Source organism: Nipponia nippon, unplaced genomic scaffold, assembly GCF_047370975.1.
Source record: "Nipponia nippon isolate SJK-2023a ecotype South Korea unplaced genomic scaffold, ASM4737097v1 scaffold_1, whole genome shotgun sequence".
Lineage (NCBI taxonomy): Eukaryota > Metazoa > Chordata > Aves > Pelecaniformes > Threskiornithidae > Nipponia > Nipponia nippon.
In genome coordinates this window covers 77,026,288-77,041,074 of record NW_028262290.1, presented here as the reverse complement: position 1 = coordinate 77,041,074, position 14,787 = coordinate 77,026,288, and the positions used below count along the sequence as shown (strand labels likewise).

Genomic DNA, 14,787 nt, shown 5'->3' with positions numbered 1-14,787 from the left:
CATATCTGAAGTAGTTTTGTTATCTATCTTTGTACTGCTGTCAGTGTGGCTGTGGAACTGTATCACGGGCTGCAAAACCCTTCCGAGAACTGAGGAACTGTTTGGGTGATTAGCCCAGGCTGACCTCCTCTTTGTGATATTTATACTGAAACAACCATGAGGTCAGATCAAAGACCCATCTAGCACAGTATCCTCTCTCTGACAGCGGCCAGGAGGGAAAAGTACAGGAACAAGATCAGCACATGAAGTTACTTTTCCACATTACTCAACCATCCTTCAGCAATTTGTTGCTTCGAGGCTTCCTAAGCTAGAGCTGGTCTTAGCGGATTCCCTGCCCAAATTTCTCTAGTCTCCTATTTAACTCATGTCAAGTTCTGGCATCCAGCACATCCTCTGTCAATGAGTTGTACGGCTTCCCTATGTGCTGTAAGGAAAATTACTTCATCTTACTGCTTTTGCGTTGCCCTCCCTATAATTTAATTTCATGCCCCCTGTTCTTGCATGAGAAACATAGCAGAGTGAAGAATCATTCCTTAGTTACATTCCTTAGGCCAGTCATGATTCTGGGCTCTGTAAAAACACTTTTCTACCACCTCGTCGTCTTTTGTCGATGCTGAAAAGTTTTAGCCTATTTAGTAATTGCTGCTATGGAAATTGTTTCTTTCTTCGTTGCCATTTTATGTTCCTTTTGTTCCCTTGTTATTTGAGCTGCTCAGCTAGCTTGAGGAGCTATATAATTAAAAGCTGTGGAGTTCTTGGATGCATTTTGTAGTCCTTGCTAAACTCATGGTTCTGCAGCTGATGCTGTTGTTAATACTCAAGTTAATTAGTTTACAATCAGTCTGGGAATTTATATTTTAGTTTCAGTCTCATGGTGGCATTTTAGTAGGTAAAGCGCTCAATAAACAATACTTTCAGAATCGCTAATGAGGTGAAAGTCAAGTGTGAACAACTAGTTTGAGGGAGAAGAGGAATGATAGAGAGGAAAAATATTTTTTTTGTCAGAATATGTGTTTTTGTGTATGTGTGTATACACAAATAAAAATGCAGGTGTTGTTAAAGTAATGTGATAGAAATTAGCAGTGGAAAATATCTTTGTTGAATAGCTTTGAAGAGATGGTGATTCTTTTGCAGCAGATGGCTGCTGAACAGGTGTGCTGGCTCAACTTATGCCATTTTAATGATAATGTTTCCCTCCTTAGGTCTTGCACTATCAGGTGCTAAAGGTTTGATCCTAACAGTGCTAATCAAACCAGATTGTGCTTTTCTCTGTAATTCCACTTTGGGTTTCTGAATTAATTATATTGTCTGAATCAGAGAGGAAAACAGAGTGAAAAAAATGGTCAACTCGATTTTCATTGCCTCAGTTCGCTGCTGAAAGCAGCTTGCTGATTGTAGCAAGGGGGAATGTTTATTGCTTATCAGCTTACTCTATGTGGGGAGCTCTTGTACTAAAATGAATTATAAAATCAAGGTGTAGAAGCATCCTAATTTGACTAGCCAAAAGAAAAAAAACCCTTTAAAGCTTTTTGTTTGTACCATGCTGGTGTTTATGCCATTCGCAATTTAGAATTAAACGAAAGTTATACAGACTTCTCTGTCTTTGCTAATCAGAACTTTGATTCATTTTCTTTGGAAACTTCATTGCATACAACAATTTCATTTTATGAGACTGTTGAGCATTTCCATAAGACAGGATTTTTGAAACTGTAATTCAGTGGTGGCTGTGTAGAGATGCCAAAAAACTGATCAGAATCAATGATCTCTTGTAAAATGTTGTCTCAGGTTGGTTGTCAACTAAATTGAACATCCTTGTTAACTATATCCATCTTTGTAACATCTCTTTTTATTGTCACATGTAGTTTTTCAGGGATGATGCTATGCATTTAAAACATTTAATTAGAGATCTATTATGTGTCAGTAGATCATTGCAAAGCAAATCAGCCAGCCACTGCTTTGGGTTCCACCTTATTCTGGATCTCTTTGGTGTAACAGCACTGTTCAGCTATCAGGTCTTATTGCTCAGTGAATATTTGGTACCCTGCAGCTTGGGCCTGATAGGATTTAATGCATATAACATCCTTCAGGAACCAACAAACAGGACACTGCATCAGGAATGTTTCTTCTTACTCCATTTCAAGCAGTTCAGTGATTGCATTTGACTGCAATAAAAATAAACAAAAAAAAAAACAAAGACCAAAAACCCCTACAATAATTTATTTGTAATGTGGCTTTTCATACAGTGCAACTTCTTATGCAGAAGCTGCCACCGTGATACCTAAAATGTAGCAACTATGGTTTCATTCTACACAAAGAAATAGGATTCTTCTCTGAGCAGATCCTTGTTAATTATATTTTGAATTCATGTACAATTCTTAACAGAATAAAAACTGCAGTCTAGAATTTTTCATTGTGAAAACTTGCACTGCTTTGAAATCAGTGAAGACTTTATTGCTTTATACCAACAGAGGTTCTGGTCTGACACAAAATAAAAGTTAAAGCCTTTACATTGCTATACACGTATTATAGATGAGGAACATGTGGTGCTTCATGTGAAGTATTTTGCTGGGAGCTGCTCAGACAGTGGCTAAACTGGACATATGTCTCAGAACAGTCCTTTCTATTTTTTATTACATTTGGATTGATATTCTATAGACATTTTTTTTCTGTATTGGAAAAGGGCAGCATCATAGAGCATGCTGTGATACCTACTTCTGCTTTGATCACATGAAAACGTGCTTCACACCTGTCAGATCCAATTAACCCAGCTGCTACCCTGACTCACAAGTTGTGCACAGAAGACATGAGCAAGGAGGGTATTGGTGCCAGGGAGTTACACAGAGGATAGTCACTAGAAACTGAAGAAATGTGGGAAAGGATTTGGCGATGAGTAACCGTGGAGCTGGAGAGTGAAGAAAAGGAAGTAATGCTGGAGTGAAGGACATGGGAGTGGTGGTCAGCGGGAAGACGGAGGGAATGGCAGGTTTCTGGGGGGACGTGGGCAATGCAGTCCGAGCTTCCTGTCCCTCTCCCAGCTCTGCCTTTCCGTTGTGCACCAGCAACAGGCAATAGCAGCGGCAGAGGAAAGCTCTTCTGACTTGGCTCCTGCTGCTCTTTTGTCCCTAGGAATTCATGAAGAAGGTGAACCCAAAGGGAGGACGCGTAGTTTCCAAGGGGGGCTGGGAGGGGAGGGACACAGCAGGAGCCCCGCTTTGCCCCATCTCTCTGCTGAGGTCTGTCCTTGCACCTTGCTCTGAGACTGGTGCCAGATAACTTCCATCGCTTAAGCGATGTGCATAAAAATACGGTTGCCATTTCAGTGTTTATGGGTTTATTGCAACTTCCCCCAATAAATATTAGCAGTGAGTAAATCTAATAAAAAATAATGTGTTGGTGTTGTGGTTTAGCACCAGTCGACAACTAAGCACCACACAGCCACCCGCTCACCCTTCCCTGCCAGCGGGATGGGGGAGAGAATCTGAAGAGCAAAAGTAAGAAAACTCATGGGTTGAGATAAGAACAGTTTAATAATTGAAATAAAATAAAACAACAACAATAATAATAATAAATTGTAATGAAAAGGAAAACAATGAGAGAGAGAAACAAAACCCAGGAAAAACAAGTGATGCAACCACTCACTACCCACTGACGGATGCCCAGCCAGTCCCTGATCAGTGATCAATGCCCCCCAGCCAATTCCCCCAGTTTATATACTGAGCATGACGCCATACGGTATGGCATAGCCCTTTGGCCAGCCTGGGTCAGCTGTCCTGGCTGTGCCCCCTCCCAGCTTCTTGTGCACCTGGCAGAGCAGGGGAAGCTGAAAAAGTCCTCGACTGGTGTAAGCGCTACTTAGCAACAACTAAACCATCAGTGTGTTGTCAACATTATTCTCATCCTAAATCCAAAACACAGCACTATACCAGCTACCAGGAAGAGAATTAACTCTATCCCAGGCAAAACCAGGACAGTATGTTAGATTGCCTGTACTTAACTTTTATCACATGTATGTTGAGAAAGAGAAATTAATTTCCTGAATTATTCTGAGACAGATTGTGTATCCATTGAGCTAAAGCAAATTCATTAACTTTGCCATCTCTCTAAATACCTCTGTAGTTGCCTTTGTGTATCTGTAAACCACAATTGTACTCACATTGCTGAAATAAAAGCTGTGCAGCTTTGTAAAAAGATTTGAAAAATAGTGCTGCATGCCCATTTTTCTCATTAGAAAAGTTAAAGGATTAGTTTTTTCTTCTGTATTGGTGATTGGTAATCTTCATAGTTTTTTGCTACCCATTCAAAGCAATATAGTAATTAAAGCATACTTTAGTTAACGTAAGTTCAAGTACATTGGAGAGTGAAATATGCTGTAGTAATTAAAATGTAGGCGTAACATTTTTTGTTGTTGTTGTTTCTGTTTGTTATCATTAATTTAACAACTTTCTCATTGAAATGCTATTGTTCCATAGTATAATACTAAAATCACAGTGATAATACAGGAGGCATACATGATGTTATTTGACATAATCATTACAGGAAAATCAATTGAAACAAATGTTCTTCCTGTCTTCATAGTGTAGACAAATGGATTTATGTTTCTGTGTATCATTCTCAGGTTTGGAGATGGCTATTCTGTCAGGGTCTGGCTTAGTAAAGAAATAAGCTATCAAAGAATGATATTGGACCACCTACAACTGTACTTTCCTGGAACACAGTTTAAGGTACAGCTAAAACTCCTCGTCATAGTATTTGTTCTACGGTAGGATTAAGTATGGGCTGGTAAGAACCATATATACATTTTTGGATATATTGGTCTTTTTGGAAAAAGTATGTATGAGCATCCCTTTTATTTTTCTATTAAGTAATTCTTAAAAATCTGACTTGTGATATTGATTAAATCAACTCCAAACAGTCATTTAGGCAACATAAATAAACAGGCCCTTTCTCTGAGTGAAAATTTCCTTTTGCTTTTATTGTTGGTGAAGTTGAAGTTGCCTTTGTGTTCACCTGAGGTAGGAGTCCAGTGTAGTCAGAGTATTTGCTTTGATTGCTTTCTGATAAGGTCCATAGATGATAAATCTCGGTCTTTACTGAGATTCTTTTATTTGGTATGAAGCCTTACAAAAGACTTATAGTAATTAGATTCCAAGAAAGAATCTCAAAGACCTTTAACTTTTTTTTTTTTTTTTTTTTACTTTATCCATGTTTAGGAAAAGAATCATGTAAAACTATGACTACCTTAGATATGGACCTGTTTGTGTATATGTTTATATGTGTGTGTATGTGTTCACTCAGCCTTTTCACAGGCTGCATTGTAACAGCACTAGTCTGTTGGATTAAAAACCTATAGCATAAAATTTTCCTAAATTTATATCTTTTATGAGATTAACCAAATGTCATCTCAGAACACGTACAAAGTGTGTGCTCTGAGTATGAACATTTCTTTGTGCTACCAATGTAGACAAAATACATTCTTGTTTAAAAGCTCATATTTTCCATGTTAAAGTGTAATGAAAGCCAATTGAAACTAGACTGGTTATAAGCAAGTGTAACTTCACCATAATGTACATTCACTTTTATCTGTTTCTATCATTTGTGCTTGTTTTAAGGGACAGCATCTTAACCTGCTCGAGTACCATGTACCGCAAAGTCAGGGATGCTTAGCAGAGCTCTTCAGAGTCCTAGAGAATCACAAAGCTTTTCTCCAAATCAAACACTACTCCATTAGCCAGACCACGTTAGAGCAGGTATTTTTTTTTATTTTTCTTTTCTCTTTTTCTCTCTTTTTTACCTTTTCTTCCCCCCCCCCCCCCCCGCCCTTTGTCTGAACATGCTGTGTACTGCAATTATTGATGTAGTAGAATGCTATATCATTTGCTGGATTACCCAAATGTATGCGACAAACGGGCAGTTTTAGGCCATCTCATGTCTATGCAGTAATTTCATAAACCTTACTGCTTTTACACTGGAGGTTAGCACAGCAAAAGCATCACAATAAGCCACATATTTGTACTGTGCACAAGCATAATCAGTGCGTAGATACATCTAGATCTGTGTGGGATGAGAAGGTGGGAATGTGAACTGCCCTCTTCACGGTCCAAAAGTTGGGATCTTACCAATGTCCTTGAAAAGGCTGAACCAGTCTCTGCAAATTACAGTAAACCGTAGACTTATGGGATATTTTCCTTTGAGAATTTTCTTTTGCAGTGAGTATCATGTTACACATTAGAGAACAGTGGAAATGCACAAGCAGACAAAAGAGATTCCATTTCTAAAGACTGTGAAATCCTAACTGGGCAGAAGGAAGAACAGAATGATGGCAAGCATGGGGTTTCTGGGTGGTTGTCGTGTTAAAGCATCTTCATATGCAACTTCTTGTTATGTATTCTACAAACTGAGAGAGTCACATCTAGCCAAAATATTAATTTTCCATGATAAATAGTGTAGAACTTATTCCTTTTTCCCCATGTGCAAATCATTAATGAAATACTCTGATCTGTTCTCATCTATTAACTGCTTGTAAATGATCTATTCACTGAATGACTGAATATAAGGTAACTTCAGCCTGTTGATTGTTCAGGCTTGTTCACTCAAGCTTACTTCCTCTCCATTATTCATGGTGATTCATCACCTCAGTCACCTATCCTTGTTTCCTCTCCCTGACTAACTGAATGTCAGTTTTAAGTAGGAAAATAGTTCTGAATAACAAACACTCTTATAATGCATCCCAAGCTTATTTGCATATGAATATGATCATTTGAATCAAGACTTGCCATTTTTCACTCTCCATTCCTTGCTGTCAAATAGTTGTGTGATTAAAAAGCAAACAAGCCTTTGTGTAGTAAGATCTGTTTAAAAAAAAAAATCAAGGAGGCATATTAGTTGTTGAGTCATCACTCTGCAATGTTCAGAAGTATACTTTCACCTTGAAATATCCGGACCCTCATCTGTGATGATTATTGATAGAAACAGCAGACTCAAGTTCCTTAGGTGTGTCATTTCAAAGCAAATTAAAACAATTGTTTCCCACTAACTTGTGCAGCAGTAAAATATAATTTTCATACTTAAGTTAGTAACTCATTTTACCATTATTTTTATAATTCATCAACCACTATGTTAGCTGGAGAGGTGAAGAGGGATTATTTCTAGAGTTTAGAAAACATAACTCTGAACATAAATGTTAATTTTTGTGTCACAAAAACTTAGGACAGTAACTGAAAAATATCAGCTATGTCTCCAAAGTTTCAGTTCAAGTACTGTTATTTTTAAAGTCCTGCTTTTTTCCATGTCTTACAGGTATTCATTAATTTTGCTAGACAACAGCAAGGAGTCTCGCATTCTTCACAAGAGTCTCCTGTTGTTCATCATGACCGCCTGCCAGTCTAGGCTCAGAATAGGATACAGCTTCAGCAGCATATATGTGTGTGTGTGTGTTTGTGTATATATACGTGCATTTTACATGCAATAATTTTTCAGCTGTTAACAACTTCTGTGTGAGAAACAAATAGTAGAAGCAGAGGTGAGTTTGTATTTGTAGGCCAGAAGGAATACTACCAATTCTCAGTAAAACAAGAAACTGGTTATATGCAGACCAAAAATCTGCCAAAAAGTAATGCTTTTTAATTAACCGCAATTTTATAATATAAATGGCCAAAATTAATGAAGCTTTGTGTAAAAAAAAAAAAAAAAAAAAAAAAAAAAAAGCTGATCTGAAATGTCAGAGTTCATAGCAGATTTTTTTTTGTGGTCGATCTACAATCATTTGAGTACAGTAATCTTCTCTTGCATGCATACTTAACATCTCATTTTTACATGACAAGGCAAGAAAAACCCATTGAATGGTAGCAATAGATAGGCTATCACACAATATTTGTATTTAATAGCACAAATTGAAAGCCTTTTGACTTCCGTATCAATTCAGTTCTGTGTTGTGACACGCTAAATTAGCCTTTTTATTGTATAAAGGATGCACTACATTCCATAAGGTTTTATGTTAAAGAGGTTATTAGTGTACTAGTCTGCCTCCCAGTTATCTTAAGTAAATTTAACAAGGTTTCATAAATCATACTTGACAATGAGTTTTCCCTTATGCTTGTAGCTTGCTGCTGGAGGAATTCTCAAGTATCTTTTTAATGATTTGTTTCCTTTTTCTCATATTTTTCTTTCTTTTTTTTTTTTTCCTGAAAAAGAATGTCAAAATTCTGTTTAATGAGCATGTTAAAATAAGATAAGCATTCAGACATTGATCAATAAACTGTTCAATAAATGTATATTATGATGCTAGATACTTCAGACAAGCTCATGCCACAGCCTTCGGCCTATACACGTGTAAAAGAAGTGAACATTTAATGAATAAAATCTCCTTGTGTATTGTGGTGGGAGAAGAAAATTACAAAAACATTTTGGAGTAAACTGCTGCCTCTTCCAAAACAAGTCTTTGGGCCTCCTGTGAAAAGCGGCTGATGCCATTTTTATTGGACTATGTTATTTGACAGTGGAAATTGTAGAACTGGTGACTTAGAAGTGAATTGCTGCAATATTATTCTGGGGTGGGCAGGGGAGGGGGAAGTGCGCTTTGAGATGGAAGAATTTGATTTTAAATGGACAATTTTGCAGTGCTGCTGCTCTAATTCCCTGCTGTACAATGATGAGATATTAAAAAATATATATTTGTGTTTTAGGCTTTGCAAGCCGTCTCAGAAGACTGTTTATTGAGGCCTGATTTGTTGGTGTGTTTTTGGCCCACTATGCTTTTTTAAAGTCAGAATTCTGGTTACCTGTTTCTATAAAGGTGAAATTAAATCCTGGAAAAAAAAAAAAAGTGAAGATTTACAGACTTGGTCTGCATGTACATATGGATCAGAGTGAAGTGAGCTTATGAAACTGCTTTATCATTAGAATGGCTTGGTCTGTAAAGTCTGCTGCATAATATCAGAACTCTGCCAGTTATCTTTAATTTCTGTATGAGGCTGGGAATGGAAAGTTTCTAAGGTCCCTAATCAGAACAAAAAAAAAGTCAATTTTACAAAGCAGAGTGTGAAAGAAGTAGTAGAGGTGAAAGAAAAAGAAGGCAGATGCCGGAAATTTGAGCAGAAACAGGAATATGCTGTCATAAAAGTGTCCTGCTTAATTTCAGGATCTTGGGGTGGAAGAAGCTGAATGTATGAGGCACAGCCAAGCATCTTTGAGTCATAGTCTGAAACCACTCAACAGGAGAACATATCTGGAGCTCTTGCTCAGATGAAAAAAAAAAAAGAATGGCAAGAACATGTACACAGTGCTTTTTTTTTTTTCCTATTTGTACGTCTAGGTCTGTAAATTGCTGACATTATGACTGATTGGCTTTCTTTCATTTTTGTTTTGTTTTTATAAACTAATATCTCTCTCTCAATCATCACAAGTCCTTAAAAAAAATGAACTGTACACAAGGAAATTTAGAGGAAGGATTTGGGAAAGGAGATGGTGCCAATTCTCAGGGTGTAAGGCAGCTGAGCCAGAAGGTCCCATTGTGACAAAAGTGCCTATTCCTGCTTCGGAAGTGTGCCAGGGAGTTGAATTAATAAAACAGTCCTGCAGCTCACTTGGACCAAGGGAAGTATAAAAGCATACAAGACTCACTGTGGTGAGACTGAAAAACGGTGGCCTAGCTGAACGCTTAGATAGGGGAGCTTTTTCAGTGTTTGGCTGTGTAACACTAATTAAATGTCATTTTTTCTGATTAAAATGTGAAAGATTATATTAGTTTAATAGATGAATACAGTAAATAAGGTTTACTTCAGATTGATGGTTGAGTAAATTCAGTTAACAGTGTTTTTCTTTTTTTAAATTGCTTCATATGCATCTCAGGAGACCCAATTTAATTCAGGCAAGTAGCAAACAATGTCTGTCTACCAATCCTTTATGGCTGAAGAAGGTCAAAATCTAATTGAGTTCCAGTGTACTGGGTTCTGTCTCAGAGGATATTTTCCCTCTCCTTGACTTGCTGCATTCCTGAATTATGTAAGTTTCAAGAAAAGTATTTTGTAGGTTTGGGGATTTTTTTCCTTTATTTATTTTTAAAAAATAATTCCTAAACTAGGAGGCTGGATAGAAAAGGTCATTTATACGTTAATGATGAAAGAATCCTTGAATTCATAAATCATGCAGAAATATCTCTTCTTCTAACATCCCTGGATTTTTAATCAAAGACAGCTGAGGATTTTAAACAATAGCTTCTCTCGTGAGATTTTTGTTAGGGAAGCTTCATGTTTTTTTCAACTGAAAATTTCTCTGAGGATGAAAGTGTGCCCTTCACCCCGAATGATAAAGTAGAATTAAGCTCAAAATTAGAAAATCAACTGAATGTCTGAAATGCTCAACACTAAGTCTTAGGAGATGATTTTCATCCTCTTAAGGGGCTATTCCACTATCTAAGTCAAAAGAAGGGCTTCTGCCAACCATAGAACAGATTATTTCAGGCCCTAACTTTATTTTCACACAATTATAGAATGAGGTGGGCAAAAATAAACTGTAGGTCTGAACCTTAAATCAAAGGACCACAAATTTAGTGGAGGTGGAGGGGTGGTGGTAGTAGTGGACACTATGGCAAAACTCATGAATTGTCATTTTGAATCCTGCTACATATTAAATTTCTGTATAGATTTTTGTCCTGAAAAGAAAGAACTTATTTCTCTGCTTTGTTTCCATCATGACCAAAGATAATAAATTTCCCCCAGGGTAGTGGAAGATGTGTAATAGAGAAATTGGGTACTTCTTGAGCTTTTTTGTCCTTGTGAAATTTGAATCATTGGGGTCTGAAGTCTCATAAATTAGGGAATTGAATCTGACTCTTGCTGGAACTGCTCAACTCCTAGATCAGTCTAAACCCAATTTAGGCAAGAATATTGCTTTCCTGGTCTTTTCCTAGTAAGTAGTAAAGGTGACAATTTCTTTGATTCAGTTTAATATGATTTAATCTCTTTATGTCAGCACTCTCAATTTTTCTTTCTAAAGAATAGGGAGATCAAAGCTAGCAGTGCAAAGATCTTGCTTTAAGTGATTGAGAGCTGACTAGGTCAGACAGCTTTCCTGAGACAACAACTAAAGAGAAAATGCTTCCTGAGTTGTGTGTTAGATACTGATATTACAAATAAAACTGATGCTGCAAGTGCAATGAAGGCAGGCAGCAGGTATGAAGCAGAAATCACAGCTATCTTATTCTTCCAGAGAAAGCAACAGTCTGCTGCTATCAACAGGCAAGGTACTGCTAAGTGTTTTAATAGATGAATTCTCCATGCTGAATAATGATATGGATCACTGAAAGAAATCAAAGCATTTTTCTTCTTTATTAAATTTTAGTATCACAGTGAATACTGTTTCATCAGTGCCCTCATGCCTATTGCTACATGGAAATATATGTTGGGGTAAATTCTGGCTCCTTTCACAATGGCTATGTAAAAGCCATAATCAGAGACATCTGCGCTGTAGAAGTTTATGCACATCTTTACCTTAGATCAAATCAGCGAGGTTCATATCTGCTTTCCCACAAAGTAAAAATGGAGAAAATGGAAATACAAGCTGTATAAGAAAATGATTAAGTCAATAGGTGAGATTTCTATATGCAACTAATTTATTCCAGCTATAGGACACTGTACATGCATAATTTTGCTGCCTGTTAGGCTGCTGGTGCATGCCATAGACAATTTAAAGAAGTGCCTTGGGATTCAGCTGACTATGAGGTACCCATAGGTACCAGCAGGAAAAGAATAGGATCCCCTAATGTGCTGCAGCATAAGGTAAGATCAAACAGGAGTCCTTCCACTCTCGTATTGAGGCAATAAATGCTAGTTTATAACTAAGTGGACTGCATATAATTCAAAAGAAGTATCAGAAACATTTTTTCCTTTAACTTGTGCTGAAATAGAAAAATTGCAAACTTTATTCCATGTAGCATTTTGACACCACTCTTAATTCCTGATCTACATACCTTATTACATACAATAACAAGAACCCCCCCAAAAAACGTAACTCTCCCCTCAGACTTAAATCTTTTGGTACTTGATTCAACTTTTACAAAACATGAAAGTTTGTGGTTTTTTTTTCTTTAATTTTATTCAGAGCTGGTTCTTTAGACTTTAATAATTATAGTTGAGAACTTGAGTGGAGGAGTGTGTGACGTTTATTCTGAATCAAATGGAATATGCATGTAATGATCTAGCTGAGGAGCTGGAGTCATCTAGTACTTTGTAGCTAATGATAATTGTCTAACAAGAAGAACCTGAAATTGTTTTCTTAGAAGTCTGTTATTATGAATAATTCTGTTAGCAATGTGTGAATCCAAAATAGGTTGAATCTAGATAAGAGAGTATTCTCAGTATATGAAAGGTAAGAATCAAGGTCATGCACAACATTTTGAAGTGTTGTTTTGTTGTTTTCCTTTTTTTTTTTTTCCCTTTCCAAAGTTAATTAAGTGATTAGAAGTGGCACTTGTCAGTGGCCAACTAGTCACTGAAAATGCTTATTGATGGCCCGAAGCTGAGACTGTTTACATGCTGGTCACTGAGATAACCCTATGCTGCCATATGCTCTAGCACCTAGATGAAAAGTGCTATGAAACAGTTGTTTTGACTTTTCATCCATCTGGGTTTTTTTGCTTTTAGAGGAAACAAACAGACTAGCCCAAATAAACTTGATCTCTTTTCCCCTTTATGAACTCTTTATTGGAAATAAAGATATTATTTTATAGCAGAGCTTCAAGTATCACAGTTAAACAAATAAAAATCTTCCAAAGCTAGTTTCAGATCCAATGCAACCATATACTAACAATGCCTTACAGGTCTATTTTTTTTTAATTCCTTCATATCTACTCTTTTGTTGTGCCAAAGAAGCAAGTGTTAGCTGGATCAAATGGAGAAGGTGATTGGAGACATTTTATACAACAGTGTATTCTTATTTCAAGCAAATTGTGGTAGATACGATTGGACAATGAAGACTGCAATCCAGTTGCCTGATGTGTCCTGAAGGCATGACAGTCAATGATTTCAAAAACTTTCAGTATAAATAGTCAAAATATTTTTATGAAACATGAAGGTAAGCACAGAATGACTAAATCACTTGTCTGAGGCTGCAAAGGAAGATAGTGGCAAAATTAGGAAAAAAAACCTTTTTTTTTTTTTTTTCAAGAATAGTAAAACACGTGCAGTCTTGTTATTGAGTTTAGAGACAGCTAGTTACCCGAGTATCTGGATTTTTTCAGTCCATTGGTCACATACGACAGGTTTCACTGTATTTAGGACTAAATAGAGAAAGACTGTGTAGCTCAGTGGATTTGAAAATGACACAGTCTTATCCATAGCCATTTCTTCAAACCTAGCCCATGCTCATGCAGCCAGACCAAAAGAGCGAGAGTAGGAGGGGAAAGAGGAATGAAGTAAAGGAAAGAGGGAGCAGAGTGAAAGAATAAGGTTTTCTGAGACAGAATTTGTATTGCTGTAAGATTGAAGAGAAGGAACCTTGGAGGTAGCCTGCCAGTGGTGGTGTCTTCTTTCTCAGAGCCAGAGAAATAAGAGAGAGGTCATATAAAATATTTTGGGGAGGGAAGGATAGGACTTTCATAAGATAACAAAGAAAATCTTTAATACCAGCAGAAAAGTAACCTGACAGAATATGATATTCTTCTCCTTGTTAATGTCTATGAACACTACTAGGCCAAGTTTATTTCCCATTTGGAGGGTTGCTCACTATATATGAACTTGGCTGGTATTGTGTTGATCACCTACAATCCTGCTCATTTCTAAGGCTTTTGGTTTTTTGTTTGATTTTTAACATCCTGTTGCCCGATAGAAAGTATGCGATGAAACACTGACACATCAGGATGGCAGAATTCTGTATTCCCAGGTAAGCGTGAAGCAATAGAGAATCAGGACCTGGCCTTCAGTGGGAACTGGGCTACTTCAGCATGTCATAGAGCTTGACCCTATGTATTCATTGTTATTTCTTGTGCTGTTTTTTGTGCCAAACACATCCCTATGAAGAATAAGAGTCGAATTCTGTTTTCTCAAGAATTTAATTCACTGTGTTCCCATAACAGTTCAGTCAGGACCTGGCAAGACTTTAGCAAAATAGCTTACCTTGCCTGTTGTTCCACAAAATTGGGAGTCGGTTTGAACCTTCAAGCAGACATAATGGAAAAAAACAAACCAAAACAAAACCCCGCACATTTTGATGACACCAAGCTGAGTGGTGCAATTGACACGTTGGAGGGAAGGGATGCCATCCAGAGAGACCTTGACAGGCTGGAGAGGTGGGCCTGTGAGAACCTCATGAAGTTCAACAAGGCCAAATGTAAGGTCTTGCACCTGGGTTGAGGCAATCCCAAACATGGATACAGGCGGGGGGATGAGTGGATTGAGAGCAGCCCTGTGGAGATGGGCTTGGGGGTATTGATGGAAGAAAAACTGAATACGAGCTGGCAATGTGCGCAAGCAGCCCAGGAAGCCAACCGTATCGTGGGCTGCATCAAAAGAAGCATGGTCAGCAGGTCGAGGGAGGTGATTCTGCCCCTCTATTTTGCTCTTGTTGAGGCCCCACCTTGAGTACTGCATCCAGCTCTGGGGCCCCCAATGTAAGAAGGACATGGACCTGTTGGAGTGAGTCCAGAGGAGGGCCACAGAGGTGATCAGGGGCTGAAGCACCTCCCGTATGAGGACAGGCTGAGAGAGTTGGGGTTGTTTAGCCTAGAGAAGAGAAGGCTCTGGGGAGACCTGATAGTGGCCTTCCAGCACTTAAAGGGAGCCTACAGGAAAGATG

At 37.7% G+C, this 14,787-nt stretch overlaps 1 protein-coding gene across 1 annotated transcript in view; it reads left to right on the top strand.

Annotated features, from left to right (window-relative positions):
* The window catches only part of ABCA13 (ATP binding cassette subfamily A member 13), a 152,908-nt gene extending 145,498 nt beyond the window's left edge, over window positions 1-7,410 (top strand). Inside the window, exons 43-45 of the mRNA XM_087747914.1 lie at window positions 4,616-4,721; window positions 5,610-5,747; window positions 7,297-7,410. Of these exons, the coding sequence (XP_087604040.1) occupies window positions 4,616-4,721; window positions 5,610-5,747; window positions 7,297-7,386 (334 nt within the window). The 3' untranslated portion in view covers window positions 7,387-7,410. The remainder of the gene's footprint in view (window positions 1-4,615; window positions 4,722-5,609; window positions 5,748-7,296) is intronic.
* The last annotated feature ends 7,377 nt before the right edge of the window (window positions 7,411-14,787 follow it).